The 16,254-nt window shown below is 37.8% G+C and overlaps 1 protein-coding gene across 4 annotated transcripts in view; it reads right to left on the bottom strand.

Annotated features, from left to right (window-relative positions):
* DNAH8 (dynein axonemal heavy chain 8) overlaps positions 1–16,254 on the bottom strand; it is a 320,679-nt gene that overhangs the window by 293,000 nt on the left and 11,425 nt on the right. For all 4 annotated transcript variants that reach the window (XM_070777905.1, XM_070777908.1, XM_070777907.1 and 1 more), the window contains exons 7-9: positions 10,992–11,168; positions 8,708–8,821; positions 1,168–1,275 (exon numbers count right to left, since the gene is read on the bottom strand). In XM_070777905.1, the coding sequence (XP_070634006.1) occupies positions 1,168–1,275; positions 8,708–8,821; positions 10,992–11,168 (399 nt within the window). The remainder of the gene's footprint in view (positions 1–1,167; positions 1,276–8,707; positions 8,822–10,991; positions 11,169–16,254) is intronic.

Genomic DNA, 16,254 nt, shown 5'->3' with positions numbered 1-16,254 from the left:
ATGCATGAAAGTGAAAAGTTAAAGTGAAATTGCTCAGTCGTGTCCGACTCTTAGTGACCCCATGGACTGCAGCCTACCAGGGTCCTCCATCCATGGGATCTTCCAGGCAAGAGTACTGGAGTGGGGTGCCATTGCCTTCTCCGTCAGCAAGTATAGAACAAGATAAATGTAAAAAGAGCATTACTTTGAAATTTTAGAAGTTCAAGAATAAAGGAAAAAATCCTAAAATCTTCCTATGAGAATAAAATAGGTTTCCTACAAAGGAAGAGCAGGAAGATACAACAACATAGAACACAATGGCATCTTCCAAGTTCCAGGAAAAAATTATATTGAACTTAAGAAACCCAAACTAACATTTGAGTGGTAGGACAAAATGAAGCAATTTTCAGACAGGCAGGAACTCAAGGGGCTCACCACAGAGACCCCCTCTGGAAGAATTACTTAAGAATTTTTTTCAGCAAAAGAAATACTAAATCCAAGACAAAGGAAGACGTGGAAATCACAACACAGATCCAAGAACCTAGCAATACTTAGATTTCAGTCTGAACACCTGTTGACTCATAATGTTGAAAAAATAGCAACAATAACATGAAACTAGCAATCTCCATGTGGAACATGCAGCAAGGAGGAAGACAAGCAACGGAAAAGTCTCCTAAGGTTCTTGCTACGTTTGGGACATAGATAATGAATGATTAAACCTATCCTTTGATTTAAAAAACAAAGGTTGAAATGTGACTGTTACGTTCTGCTTGAATTATTTACAAGTAAATTCTATTCATGTGTTTCTTGGATAATTTTTTCAATTATTTAAAACAATTAATCAAATGACACTACATGGTAAGATTTTACATAAACCACAGTGTGCATAGAAGTAGCTAAGAAGCATTAGCAACAAAACACCCAACTTTTACCTCTTATGCAAAACTATTTGGAATAACTAAATTAGAAAATCATCAGATACATTTAAACAAGTCTTGGGCACTTACCTCTGACAAGCAGAAAAGTCCCCCTTCAATTAAGTACAACTGACTCCAGGCAACATCTTTCTTTTTTTGTCCACAAAGTATGAAAATCCAGAATTGCCTTTTTCCCTTCTCTGGCTCAAATGGAAAGCACTGCTAACTTTTTCACAGGGTTACATGTGTGGCGTCTTCCCTTGAAACTCACCTTGATAAACAATGAGGTCATTCTCTCAGAAGTATTATAGTACCTGGACACACTGTGAATCATTCTGATGGCATTTATCAAATTTTGTATCCCATGCGCCATGGAAACCTAAAATTGAAATATAGCAAGTGAATTCCACCATATGTTCATATTTTTAATAACCAGAAAGCTATAATATTCAAAACTCTAAACTTACATAAAATAGTGTAACATTTTACTCAATGCCAAGTGGTATCCTTGACAGGATACTGAAACAGAGACATCAGTTTTGACAAATGTGCCAAGGTAATGCAAGATATTAACAGGAGAAATTAGGTGAAGAGAATTCTGTACTATCATTGCAACTTTTCTGTACATGTAAACTTCAGGTTTTATTTATGCAAATTTCCTGGCAGTTCAGTGGTTAAAGCTTGGCACTTCCACTGCAGGGGTCCTGGGTTTAATCCCTGGTTAGGGAACTAAGATGCTGCAAGCCATATTACATGGCCTTAAAAAAATTTTTTTGTTGTTGTCTAAAGAAAAGATTTTGTAAGTGAAAGTTATTTAAGGATTAACAGCTCAAGTTGTTCTTTTTAAAGATGAAGAAACTGATATCTTGATGGGTAAAATGACTAATGTATGGTTGAAAAGCTGGTTATTGGTTATTCAATTCAATTCGCCTATCAGCAAGCCTAGGAAGTGCTACCAAGTTCTAACAGTACTGACAGAATTCCAAATATAAGGAAACTATCCTGGAGGAGGTCAAGGCAGTGTGGGAGAGATGCAAACAAACTGAAACAAGTAGAATGGCATGGATCAAAGCAGAGCAAGTGCATCTGAGATATCAAACTACTGGTAACATATATTGAAAGGTTACTATGCACCAGGCACTAAGCAAAGAGCTTCACATATTATCTAGATTTATGCTGACAATGACACTTTAGGGCAGGTTTGATTTCATCGGATCTAAAACATCACTGATTGTAAGACTGCACTGCTGCTTTAGGTGCTACTAAGAAAGGGGGAGAAAAAGCAAGAGACTTCCAAAAAAACATTTACTTCTGCTTTATTGATTATACCAAAGCCTTTGTCTGTGTGGATCACAACAAACTGTGGAAAATTCTTAAAGAGATAGGAATACCAGACCACCTGACCTCACTCCTGAGAAATCTGCATGAGGGTCAAGAGACAGCAGTTAGAACTGGACATGGATCAACAGACTGGATCCAAATCAGGAAAGGAGTATGTCAAGGCTGTATATTGTCACCCTGTTTATTTAACTTATATGCAGATACATCATACAAAATGCCAGGCTTGATGAAGCACAAGCTGGAATCAAGATTGCCAGGAGAAATATCAATAACCTCAGATACACAGATGACACCACCCTTATGGCAGAAAGCAAAGAAGAACTAAAGAGCCTCTTGATGAAAGTGAAAGAGGAGAGTAAAAAAGCTGGCTTAAAACTCAACATTCAGAAAATTAAGATGATGGCATCCAGTCCCATCACTTCATGGCAAATAAATGGGGAAACAATGGAAACAGTGTCAGACTTTATTCTTTTGGGCTCCAAAATCACTACAGATTGTGACTGCAGTCGTGCAGTTAAAAGATGCTTGCTCCTTGGAAGAAAAGCTATGACCAACCTAGACAGCATATTAAAAAGCAGAGACATTACTTTGCCGACAAAGGTCCATCTAGTCAAAGCTATGGTTTTTCCACTAGTCATGTATGGACCTGAGAGTTGGACCATAAAGAAAGCTGAGCGCCAAAGAAATTATGCTTTTGAACTGTGGTGTTGCAGAAGACATCAAACCAGTCAATCTTAAAGGAAATCAGTTCTGAATATTCATTGGAAGGACGGAAAGTCCAATATGTTGGCCACCTGATGCAAAGAACTGACTCATTGGAAAAGACCCTGATGCTGGGAAAGATTGAAGGCGGAAGGAGACGGGGATGATAGAGGGTGAGATGGTTGGATAGCATCACCAACTTGATGGACACAAGTTTGAGTAAGCTCCAGGAGTTGGTGATGGACAGGGAAGCCTGGTGTGCTGCAGTCCATAGGGTCACAAAGAGTCGGACACAACTGAGCGACTGAACTGAACTGAAGAAAGCGGGGTGGGATGCTCAAGACAGGGAGTCTAACTCCCACAAAAAACTAAGCCACCAAACTATGCATGAAATTAACAAGCCATGAAGAAAGATAGGAGCAAAGCCTATGTGTCCCAATCCTGCTCTTCGGGAGGAGATGGAAAATAAACTCTTCTGAGATTTTGTACCACAAGCTGGTGCTCACTCACTGCCATCTGAATTCACACCAACAGTACCCAAACCGAAACATACACTACCCTCCCAGGAAAGAACTAATAATCTCAGATGGTGTCATGTTCACAATGATTCATAAAACTTGACTGACTATAAAATGTACTCTGAGTACACTGAATGTGAAATGTGAAAATGTGAAAAAAATGAGTCAGAATCTATAAAGTATTAACTATTCCCATTTTGCAAATGAGAAAATAGAAATGTGGAGAAGTACCTTGTCCAAGTCCCACAGCTGTAATATAAGCATAGCTAGGTGCCTGAGATTTTGAGATCCTGTCTTTAACCTTGATGCAAATCACTATGGAAGAACAGATAAGGTCAGTGGTATTCCTGACCTCTAGTAGTTTGCCTTTTAATTGCTAGGACAATTTAAAATATATAAAAAGATTTTTTTAATGGTGGTGGAATAAATAAAACCAGGAAAAACAACCACTGATGAGGGTACTACATGTCATAGGTATGAGGTGTAACCATGACATCAGTTCAGTTCAGTCGCTCAGTCGTGTCTGATTCTGTGACCCCATGAACCGTAGCACACCAGGCCTCCCTGTCTATCACCAACTCCCAGAGTCCAGTCAAATCCATGTCCATTGAGTCAGTGATGCCATCCAACCATCTCATCCTCTGTCGTCCCCTTCTCCTCCTGCCCTCAATCTTTCCCAGCATCAGGGTCTTTTCAAATGAGTCAGCTCTTCGCATCAGGTGGCCAAAGTATTGGAGTTTCAGTTTCAACATCAGTCCTTCCAGTGAACACCCAGGATTGATCTCCTTTAGGATGGACTGGTTGGATCTCCTTGCAGTCTAAGTGACTCTCAAGAGTCTTCTCCAACACCACAGTTCAAAAGCATCAATGTTGGGGGCCAGAGTGAGGTACTCTGCCCATGACAAAGGTCATGAGGAAGGAGGCTGGACATACGCAAAGGCGGGATCGAGCCTCAGGAGTCCCCCTGGAAATCCTCAAGCATCTATCCCCATAACCAGAGCCTGCCTACTTTACTACTTTGTGCTCTCCCCTACACCTCTGACTTTACGGGGGGCTGTCCCCCACCACCTCTTTCGGAGAAGGAGTTAACTTAGAGCTCCAGGTAATAATAATTCCTGGGCGTGATAGGAGTGTTTCAACCTACAAACTCCTCTGAAGGTTCTCTAGCCTTCCTGACGGGCTTGTCCGGCCACATGTGATTGCTCACAGCCTCCCAACCGTGAAAGGCACGAGATGCTTTAAACCTTCTAAAAACAGGTTCCTTAGAAAAGTCAGAAAACTATTAGTATAAGTATAATGGGCTGATTAAAAATTGTATTGGTGAAGGGTTTTTCATTTGTTGAGCCAATGTTTGTTGCTAAGTCTCCACATCCCCTGCCCTTACATACATTAATGAATATAGAAGAAATAAGTATTAACCTTTGATATTAATCACGTTAGACCTTAGGCTAAATAAATTCTTTCCTTAACTAAAACCCACTACACCCTCACCCTATAGGAATGTAACTTTATTTGGGTGGCGTCTGTTTTAAGAATAATCACCCCTGGAGAAATAAGTGTCCTGGTTGACTGACCGTTGTCACAAGGAGAGGGTCATAAATTGTCAGCAGGCCCCCCCCTGGCCAGAAGATGATGTAACACCCCTAAGACCTCTGTATACATTTGTGTGAAGCACCTGACTTTAATAAAAGTCAGGACTGCTGTCCCCACGTGACTTTTGTATAACATCTCAGTGTATAAAAACAGACTCTGGAAAATAAAGAATGGGGATCAGTTCCTCGAAAGACTGGTCTCCCCATGTCGCTCTCTCTCTCACTCTGGCTGAGTCTCCATCTGGAGCGTGGAACCCGCCATGCTTACTAATTATGCCTGGGCTTCTAAGATCTGACCGGGGAGGCCTCAGTGTCTCCTCTCCTTCGGGAGAACGGAAGGACGCCTGTGGCCTACGTAAGTGGTGCAAGCTTCTTGACTTGAAGTTTTATTGGTCTCCCGCGTAAACTAAGCTACTCAGCCTCTTTTCTCCACTGAATTTTCCTACTGAGCTATCCTTATTCTATTACTCTTTATATCTTTAATTAATATCTAATTGAAGCTATTGTATGCTGACCCTCACCGACGCCGTCCCCGCTTTGAATACCCTGGATCAGCCAGGGCTGGACCCCGGCACATCAAGACATAATTAAATCAATTTTATGTGGCTTATGAAAATTAGTATCATCACTTTTCATATTATATCGTTATCTGTAGATCAACAAGATTCTAATGAAAATATGCCTAGAATTCCTTCCACCCTCAATAAGGCAACCTTATAAAGAATGGAAAAGGCCTGGGGATTATATCAAATGGGCCCACCAGGAAAATGCCCTTTAAACATTATTATTTATAATAATAGCTCAATGGGTGCACAGTTCTTGACTATACATAGAGTTTAGACATTTTATATATATAATAGATAAGAGTATATATGCCTATAGCACAATACTAGGATGAAAACATGAAACAAAATTCATAAAATTTTATCAACAAGAAATAGAAGCATATTCATCCACTTTTCTCCTGCTCAACGGGCAGTTACAAACTTAACAGCAACTGCTTTTAATGAGAATAAAGAAAATGAAGGGAAAAAAGGAATTTTTAAAACCACAGAAATGGCTTATGAGGGGGAAGAAATTATAAGACCTAATACTGATAGTACTTCACTAATTTTAAAAGATAATGTTCAAAATATTCCTACATCAAAGAATGTCAGAAGCTCAATAATAACAAAATAACAATAATAATGAAGTACATCCATGGCTAGAGCAACTTAACAAAGCTTTTTTTCTCTATTTTATACAATTTCCATATGATCTTATGTGTGAATGTGAAGGGTGGGTCACCAGTCTGCTTAACATTTCTACTCTTGGGTAGAATTAAATCACTTGAATGTCATTATCAATGATTAAGGAAAACAACAAAAAATGGAATAAACTGAGAAATAACATCAGCCCTCACCCTCACTGAACAAAGTTTTTAAAATTACTAGGATGAAAAGAAGTAAAACCAAAACTAAATTACTTGAAAATTATATAGTTTTAAACAAGTCTTTTGAATCTTGATGTTGAAATTAAGATCAGATCAGTTGCTCAGTCGTGTCCGACTCTTTGCGACCCCATGAATCGCAGCACGCCAGGCCTCCCTGTCCATCACCAACTCCTGGAGTTCACCCAGACTCACGCCCATCGAGTCAGTGATGCCATCCAGCCATCTCATCCTCTGTCATCCTGTTCTCCTCTTGCCCCCAATCCCTCCCAGCATCAGAGTCTTTTCCAATGAGTCAACTCTTCGCATGAGGTGGCCAAAATACTGGAGTTTCAGCTTTAGCATCATTCCTTCCAAAGAAATCCCAGGGCTGATCTCCTTCAGAGTGGACTGGTTGGATCACCTTGCAGTCCAAGGGACTCTCAAGAGTCTTCTCCAACACCACAGATCAAAAGCATCAATTTTTCAGCGCTCAGCCTTCTTCACAGTCCAACTCTCACATCCATACATGACCACAGGAAAAACCATAGCCTTGACTAGACGGACCTTTGTTGGCAAAGTAATGTCTCTGCTTTTGAATATGCTATCTAGGTTGCTCATAACTTTCCTTCCAACTCTGAAGTCTTGGTAACAATAAAAAGCATTGTTATTTTCTTCCAAGTTTACTTTTTATAGTGAAAAGTTTTAAATATATAGAAAAGTACACAGAACATTATAATATTCATATATATTCTCTTTCAGCGTGCTTATTATTTTATTTTTATATGATTTTTAAAGAATATATATTCTTTTATTATGTTGAGGTACATTCCTACCATACCCAATTTATTGAGAATTTTTATAGTATTTTGTCAAATGCTTTTTCTGCATCTATTGATAATCACATGATTTTTATCTTTCATTCTGCTAACATGAGGTATTACATTTATTGACTGGCATATGTTGAACCATCTGTGCATTCCAGAAATAAATCCCCCTTGGTCATAGTGTGTGATTCTTTTAATGTGCTGTGGAATTTGGCTTGCTACTGTTTTGTTGAGAATTTTTACATCTATCTTCATCAGGGATATTGACCTGTAATTTTTTTTTTTTTTTTTTTGAGGTATCCTTATCTGGCTTTCGGAGAAGGCAATGGCACCCCACTCCAGTACTCTTGCCTGGAAAATCCCATGGATGGAGGAGCGTGGTAGGCTGTAGTCCATGGGGTCGCTAAGAGTCGGACACGACTGAGCGACTTCACTTTCACTTTTCACTTTCATGCATTGGAGAAGGAAATGGCAACCCACTCCAGTGTTCTTGCCTGGAGAATCCCAGGGACGGGGGAGCCTGTTGGGCTGCCGTCTATGGGGTCGCATAGAGTCGGACACGACTGAAATGACTTAGCAGCAGTGCAGTATCTGGCTTTGGTATTATTGGGGTAATGCTGATAGAGCACCCTCTCTTGCTCACTCTAGGGTAAGCGAGTTGTTCTGTGCATAGGACCATGTGATGTGCTATAGAAATGGACCCTCTCCAGTCAGTCTCCCCTTCAGAAGAGACCACATTCCCAACCCACAGCTTCTCTGCAGCCTCATGAGTGACCTTGAAGCAGAGGCATTCAGCTACTTTGTGCAATTCCTGACCTGCAAAAACTGTGATATAATAAACGCTTTTTCTTTTAAGTCACTCAGTTCTGGTAATTTGTTATAAGCAATGAACAATTAATATATTTGTCTTGCTCAACATACAAATGAGGTCATAGTTATGATAATACCACATATTTAAATGTGGGTTAAAATAATAAATATAGTTTATGATTCATTACAGATATATAATAGGAAAAGACATCTTTTAAATAACTTTTCTGCAGTATACATTTTTCCCAATATACACATATTGATTTTAACATGCTAATTTTTAAAATTTATTGATTTTTAATTGGAGGATATTTGCTTTACAATATTGTACTGTTTCTGCCATACATCAACATGTATCAGCCCTAGGCAAACACATGTCTCCTCCATTTTGTGCCTCCCTCCCATCTCCCACCCCATCCTACCCTTCTAGGTCATCACAGAGCACTGGGTTTGAGCTCCCAGTGTCTGTCATACAGCAAACTCCCACCAACTATCTATTTTACATATGGTAATGTATATGTTTCAATGCTACTCTCTCAGTTCATCCCACCCTCTCCTTCCCCCACAGTAAACACAATAATTTTTAAAACTACACTTTAAAAAGTATACTTACTAGATCATAGTTATAGAGAGGTTGACATACTTTTTCTAGAGTGTACAAATATCTGACATTATCTTTTGATTCATTAGCTGTATCTGTGATTCTTGCATCCAAATCACGCCAATTCTAAGAAAAGAAAGTTTGAGTCCTGTGAAACATCCAAATATACCACTAAGGTCTATCTATGTGCCAAGATTTAGCCAAGAAATTCAAGCTGTCTTCCCTGGCCATACATATACTAAGACAGTAGATATTTGAATGTGATTAACATACCTTTTTCTCCTGTTATTTAAGACTTATAGTTACTGTAAATATCTTAAGTGACTTAAGTCTCATTACTTTTGTAATTAATATTCTGTCTATAGGCTTCAACCAGACATGCTTTTACCTGGAGTACTTTTCTAGGTTAGTTATTTGTGACATTACATTATTCTGAATCTTCAAGAATGGGTCAAATTATTAAAAGAACACATTATTCCAAGAAAGTATCCGTATCAACAAAGTGAACTTCTCATATTCAGTAATAATGTACAGAGATGCTCAGGGACGATGGTGAATTACCTCATTCAATATACATAACAAGTGATAAACAGCCATAGTAATAAAGAACTATCAGAATCAGTACAAACTAATACTATCTTATCTACAAACTAATATCTGAATTTTATTTTTTTTTACTTTACAATATTGTATTGGTTTTGCCATACATCAACATGAATCCGCCATGGGTGTACACGTGTTCCCCACCCTGAACCCCCCTCCCACTTCCCTCCCCGTACCATTTCAATGAGAGAAAGATATAAGCCAACGTTTCTCAGGAGAACAAATGCAAGGATCCAGTAAACTTTAAAAGATACTCAACTTCACTATTAAGCAAAAGCCAAAATATGACTAGCATTTTCTACATGTCAGACTGGCAAAAAAAAAAAAAATTTTTAACTGATAATAAATACTAACAAAGTTGTAGAGTATATACCCCAGGAAAATACTTGATTGTAGGCACATAGAAGCTTTAACTGTATTAATGTCTGTAAACATATAAAAAAGGAACAAATTTCCTCAAAAAGTTAAACACAGAGCTAGGGTTTGACCCAGAAATCCCACTCTTAGGCATATACAAGAAAATGTCGACACAAGAACCTGTATAAAAATGTTCACAGCAGCACTGTTCATAATAGCCAAAAAGAAGAAACAATGCAAATATTTATAAACTGATAAACAAATTGTGGTATTTATCTATAATGGAGTATTATTCAACTGTGAAAAAGAATAAGTACTGATACATGCTAAAACATGGATAAACCTTGAAAACATCAAGCCAAGTGAAAGAAACCAGTAACAAAGCACCACATACTATATGATTCCATTTATATGAAATGTCCAATCTACAAATCTAGAGACAAAAAGTGGACTGGTGGTTACTTAGGACTGGCGTGAGGGGAAAGAGACAGGTAGAGACAGAAAGTGATAGCTAAAAGGTACAGGGGTTTCTTTTTGAAGTGATGAAAATATTCTAAAATTGATGATTGCACAATTCTATGATTACACTAAAAGCCACTGAATTTTGCTCCTTAGATGGAAGACATGAACAGCATGTGAATTTTACCTTGAGATTGTTGGGGGAAAAAAAGAAACCATTTCACTGTCTAAAAACAGGAAAATGATTAGCTAGAACCTCGTGCATTAATGTTCTGGAAAACTACACAGCTTGATCTGACAGGCATAACTCTCCAAGATATGCTACTAGGGGAAGAGGGAGTTAAAGAAAAACAGAGTATGACACTGTAATTTTTAAAAATTAGAGACACAAAACAAATGTGTGTGTGTGTGTGTGTGTGTGTGTGTGTGTGTGTTTGTATGTATTAGGAAGAAACAGAAAAGAACCTGGAAAGAATCAAGCCAAACTTAATACATATGACCTCCTGGAAAGAAGGTAGAATAGTCGGGTGAGATGTATGGTAGAGGACATTTTTGCTTTTGACTTTCTTGCAGTTCTCTATTTCAATGAGCTGGTAATGATTTACAGTTTCAAAAACAATTTAAAAATAAATGACAATCACCCTATACTAGTATTATCAAAATTGGTATGTGAAATATTGAGAAATAAATCTTCACTTCTATACTTCCTTTTCCTCTTCTGGAAGTAATTATGGTATAATGAGAAAGCCTTACTCAAAGTTTAGCACTTCTAAATACTCGGTGCCAAGTATATGATGCAAAGAAGCAATTCAAGAAGGGTAATTTTCCAGTTGTCTGTTTTGAAGTATACCTAACTTTACAACACAAGGCCTTTTACCTTTAAGAGTTTGGAGTGTGCAACATTAAGCACATTTATAACAGCCTTACAACTTGGTCCTTTAATCTGTTCAATGATATAATTGAATTTGGCTGACATGCGTTTCCAGTGTTCCAATTCAGTGAGTGGACCCGAGTCATCAGCTTCTTTTCTCATCTGCTCACTCTCAATAAGTACCTGGAATCAAAAATTTCACAGCTTAGACATGTTACTTTCTTCTTTTAAAATCTCATTATTTGAACTGCTCACTCTCAATAAGTACCTGGAATCAAAAAAGTTCACAGCTTAGACATGTTACTTTCTTCTTTTAAAATCTCATTATTTGAACTTTTAAAAAAAAAGTTAAAAGTATAAATCACAGTCAACACTGAATAATATTGAGAACTCTTAGTAAACTAAGACTAGAAGAGAATATCTTTACCATGATAATGAGTATCTACCAAAAATCTACAGCAAACATCATACTTAAAAATGAAATTTTAGAAAATACCACTTTGAAACCAAGGACAAGACAATTTCGCCACTATCACCAGCCACTTCTATTCAACCTGGACATGGAGATCACAGGACAATATAAGGAAAGTAAACAAAGGTACAAGAATTGTAAATAAAAAACAAAAATGACATAATCACAGATGGAATGGTTGGCCACATTTTAAAAACTCAAGAATATATAAAGACAGACTTTTATAACTAATAAAAGTGAACAATTCAGTAAGGTTTTGGCTGTATGTATTTAAATATTAGTGTAATTTCTTTACAAGCCATCTAGCAATCTAAAAATGTAATTTCTAAAATGACAGCATATGCTACAATAAATAGTAACATCATTAAGATATCTAGAGTTTAACAAAAGATGTACAAGATCTTTTTGGAGAAAATTAGAAAATTTACTTTCAGTGCACAAAATAAATAAATAAATGGAGAAATATACCATGTTCATGGATTGGGAAATTCAGTAATACAAAAATGGCAATTTTCTCTAAATTAATGTATACATTCAATGAAATTTCCAATCAAAATCTCAACAAGGCTTTTTTTCATGATACCTAACAAACTAGTCTTAAAATTAATTTGAAAGAGCATTTAACCAGAAATAATCAATGCAATTTTGAACAAAAACACTGAAAGGGAATTAGCATACTAAACGCTGATTTAGTAAAAACCAACAGAAATTAATGCAGTATGATATGAATGCAAAAATCAAATAAGTAGACCAATGGGACAGATAAAAGAGTCCAGACACTTGATACATAATACAAATTTGTTAGCAAAGAATGGACTACCAAGTACAGTTTTGGGACAACTGGCTAACTATGTGGAAAAGACAAAATTAGATTCCTACTTCGCATTATGCATGCATGTGTGCTAAGTCGCTTCCTTCATGTCCAACTCTTTGCGATCCTATGGAGCGTAGCCCACCAGGCCCCTGGATTCTCCAGGCAGGAACATGGAATAGGATGCCATGCCCTCCTCCAGGGAATCTTCCCCAGGGATCGTTCCCACATCTCCTGCAGCTCCTACATCACACGCAGATTCTTTACCATCGAGCCACTGGGGAAGCCCTTACATTATACACGGATACAAATAATTCCAGATACATTAAAACGTAAATGGTTAAAACAAAATGGCAAAACCTTTAAAGAAAATATAGAAGATGGGGGTAAAACTATAAAGAAAGACATGGAATGGAATATCATAACTGTCAAGAAAATGGTAACCACTGGAAGAAAAAGAAGTTAAAATTGGGAAGAGAAATGCATGGAGATTGCAAGGTGCGGATAATGCTCTATTTCTTAACTTGTGCAAAAGTTACACAGGTGTTCATTTTACAATAATTTATCTTATTAATTTTTAGTATTATTCATTTGTTACTCATTTTTGTATATTTCAACATTTAAAATAAATAATTTAGGAGAATATCTTCACAACACGAGAGTATGAAAAGTGTTTCCTAAATACAAAAAGCACAAAGCTTCTTGTCACTGGAGGTAGCTAAATTGAGGCTAGATTGCCATTTGTATCTCACATACATCCATTAAAATGTAAAGTTTCCACATGACTAAAGACACCAATACCAACTGAAAAATCAGGACACAATAGGGAGCAACAAAAGATGAACAGCAGGAAAACATTATTCAAACTCTCAACAATTCAGTAAGACGCCATCAAGCAATCTGAAAGAACACTAGGTAAAGGATAAGAACAGCCAATTCAACAAGGGGAGATCTAAATATCCATTAAGCATGCACAACCTCAGGACTTCCCTGGCAGTCCAGAGGTTAAAACTCCACTCTTTCTAGAGAATAGACTTATGGACATGGGGAAAAGGGAGGCGAGGGTGAGGTATATGGAAAGAGCAACATGGAAACTCACTTTACCATATGTAAAATAGATAACCAACAGGAATTTGCTGTATGGCTCAGGAAATTCAAACAGGGGCTCTGTATCAACCTAGAGGGGTGGGATGGGGCGAGAGATGGGAGGGAGGTTCAAAAAGGAGGAGATATATGTATACCTATGGCTGATTCATGTTGCGGTTTGACAGAAAACAGCAAAATTCTGTAAAGCAATTATCCTTCGATAAAAAATGAATCAATTAAAAAAAAAAAACACCTCCACTCTTTGAGTGCAGGGGCTGAGGACTATGATCCCACATGTCACACACAAATTAAAAAAAAAAAAAAAAAAGGACAGCCTCAACAGTGTTCAGGGTAATGTAAAATAAATCAAAATACAATTTCACACCCAACATACTGACAACCATTAAAAATCTGACATTCTTAGTGTAATGGAAGATTTGAAGACATGGAAACTCTCATTTACTTATGTAAAAAATTATAAATTAATATAACCACTGTTTGGAAGGCTTTGCAGTTAGTAACCAATAAAAGACTGATATAGTACTTCTCTCAGTCATCCCCTGGGAAACTCTTGAACAAGTGCAAACAAGACTTCAACAAAGATATTCAATGAAGATGTATCGACATTATTATTGTTTGTAATAGGACAAAAACGTAGAAACAACTAACATTTTTAGAAAATGGATGACATCACTGAGTTCAGTTCAGTTCAGTCGCTCAGTTGTGTCCTACTGTTTGCGACCCCATGGACTTCAGCATGCCAGGCCTCCCTGTCCATCACCAAATCCCCGTGTTTACCCAAACCCATGTCCACTGAGTCGGTGATACCATCCAACTATCTCATCCTTTGTCATCCCCTTCTCTTCCTGCCTTCAATCTTTCCCAGCATGAGGATCTTTTCAAATGAGTCAGTTCTTCACATCAGGTGGCCAAAGTATTAGAGTTTCAGCTTCAACATCAGTCCTTTCAATGAATATTCAGGATGATCTCCTTTAGGATGAACCAGTTGGATCTCCATGCAGCCCAAGGGACTCTCAAGAGTCTTCTCCAACACCACAGTTCAATTCTTCAGCGCTCAGCTTTCTTTATAATCCAACTCTCACATCCATACGTGACTAATGGAAAAACCATAGCCTTGACTATCCGGACCTTTGTCAGCAAAGTAATGTCTCTGTTTTTTAATATGCTGTCTAGGTTAATCAGAGCTTTCTTCCAAGGAGCAAGCGTCTTTTAATTGCATGACTGCAGTCACAATCTGCAGTGATTTTGGAGCCCAAAATAAAGTCTGCCACTGTTTCCATTGTTTCTCCATCTATTTGCCGTGAAGTGATGGGACCAGAGGTCATGATCTTCGTTTTCTGAATGTTGAGCTTTCACTCAACATTTTCACTCTCCTCTTTCACTTTCATCAAGAAGCTCTTTAGTTCTTCACTTTCTGCTATAAGGGTGGTGTCATCTGCATATCTGAGGTTATTGATATTTCTCCCAGTAATCTTTGATTCCAGCTTGTGCTTCATCCAGCCTAGCATTTCTCATGATATACTCTGCATTTAAGTTAAATAAGCAGGGTGACAATATACAGCCTTGACGTATTCCTTTCCCAATTTGCAACGAGACTGTTGTTCCATGTCCAGTTCTAACTGTTGCTTCCTGACCTGCACACAGATTTCTCAAGAGGCAAGTCAGTGGTCTGGTATCCCCATCTCTTGAAGAATTTTCCACAGTTTATTGTGATCCACACAGTCAAAGGCTTTGACATAATCAATAAAGCAGAAGTAGATGTTTTTCTGGAATTCTCTTGCTTTTTCAATGATCCAACAGATCACTGAAGATATTAAGATATCTTATGATATCAGAAACAGAATATATTAAGAAGAGGTGGCAAGAATACACAGAACTATACAAAAAAAGGTCTTCATAACCCAGATAACCATGATGGTGTGATCACTCACCTAGAGCCAGACATTCTGGAATGTGAAGTCAAGTGGGCCTTATGAAGCATCACTATGAACAAAGCTAGTGGAGGTGATGGAATTCCAGTTGAGCTATTTCAAATTCTAAAGGTTGATGCTGTGAAAGTGCTGCACTCAATATGCCAGTAAATTTGGAAAACTCAGCAGTGGCCACGGGACTGGAAAAGGTCAGTTTTCATTCTAATCTTAAAGAAAGGCAATGCCAAAGAATGTTCAAACTACCACACAGTTGCACTCATCTCACATGCTAGCAAAGTAATGCTCAACATTCTCCAAGCCAGGCTTCAACAGTATGTGAACCGTGAACTTGCAGATGTTCAAGCTGAATTTAGAAAAGGCAAAGGAATAAGAGATTAAATTGCCAACATCCGTTGGATCATCAAAAAAGCAATAGAGTTCCAGAAAACCATCTACATCTGCTTATGTTAGGTCCTTACCATTTTCGTCCTTTATCCAGAAAATCATCTACATCTGCTTATGTTAGGTCCTTACCATTTTCGTCCTTTATCCTTACCATTTTCATCCTTTATCCTGCCCATCCCTGCATGAGATGTTCCTTTGATATTTCCTATTTTCCTAAAGAGATCTCTAGCCTTTCCCATTCTATTGCTTTCCTCTACTTCTGTGCATTATTCATTTTAAAAGGCCTTCTTATCTCTCCTTGCTATTCTCTGGAACTCTGCATTCAGTTGGGTATATCTTTGCCTTTCTCCTTTGTCTTTAGCGTCTCTTCTTTCCTCAGATATCTGTAAAGTTCCTCAGACAACTACTTTGCCTTCTTGCATTTCTTTTCCTTTGAGATAGTTTGGTCCCTGCCTCCAAAATCATCTCAAAGACACTGTACAACATTATGAACCTCCATCCATAGTTCTTCAGGAACTCTATCAGGTCTAATTCCTTGAATCTATTCATCACTTCCACTGTATA

This window comes from Bos indicus, chromosome 23 (assembly GCF_029378745.1).
Source record: "Bos indicus isolate NIAB-ARS_2022 breed Sahiwal x Tharparkar chromosome 23, NIAB-ARS_B.indTharparkar_mat_pri_1.0, whole genome shotgun sequence".
In the NCBI taxonomy this organism is placed as follows: Eukaryota; Metazoa; Chordata; class Mammalia; order Artiodactyla; family Bovidae; genus Bos; species Bos indicus.
Note: the sequence above shows the minus strand (reverse complement) of the source record. Positions and strands in the feature narration are given on the sequence as shown.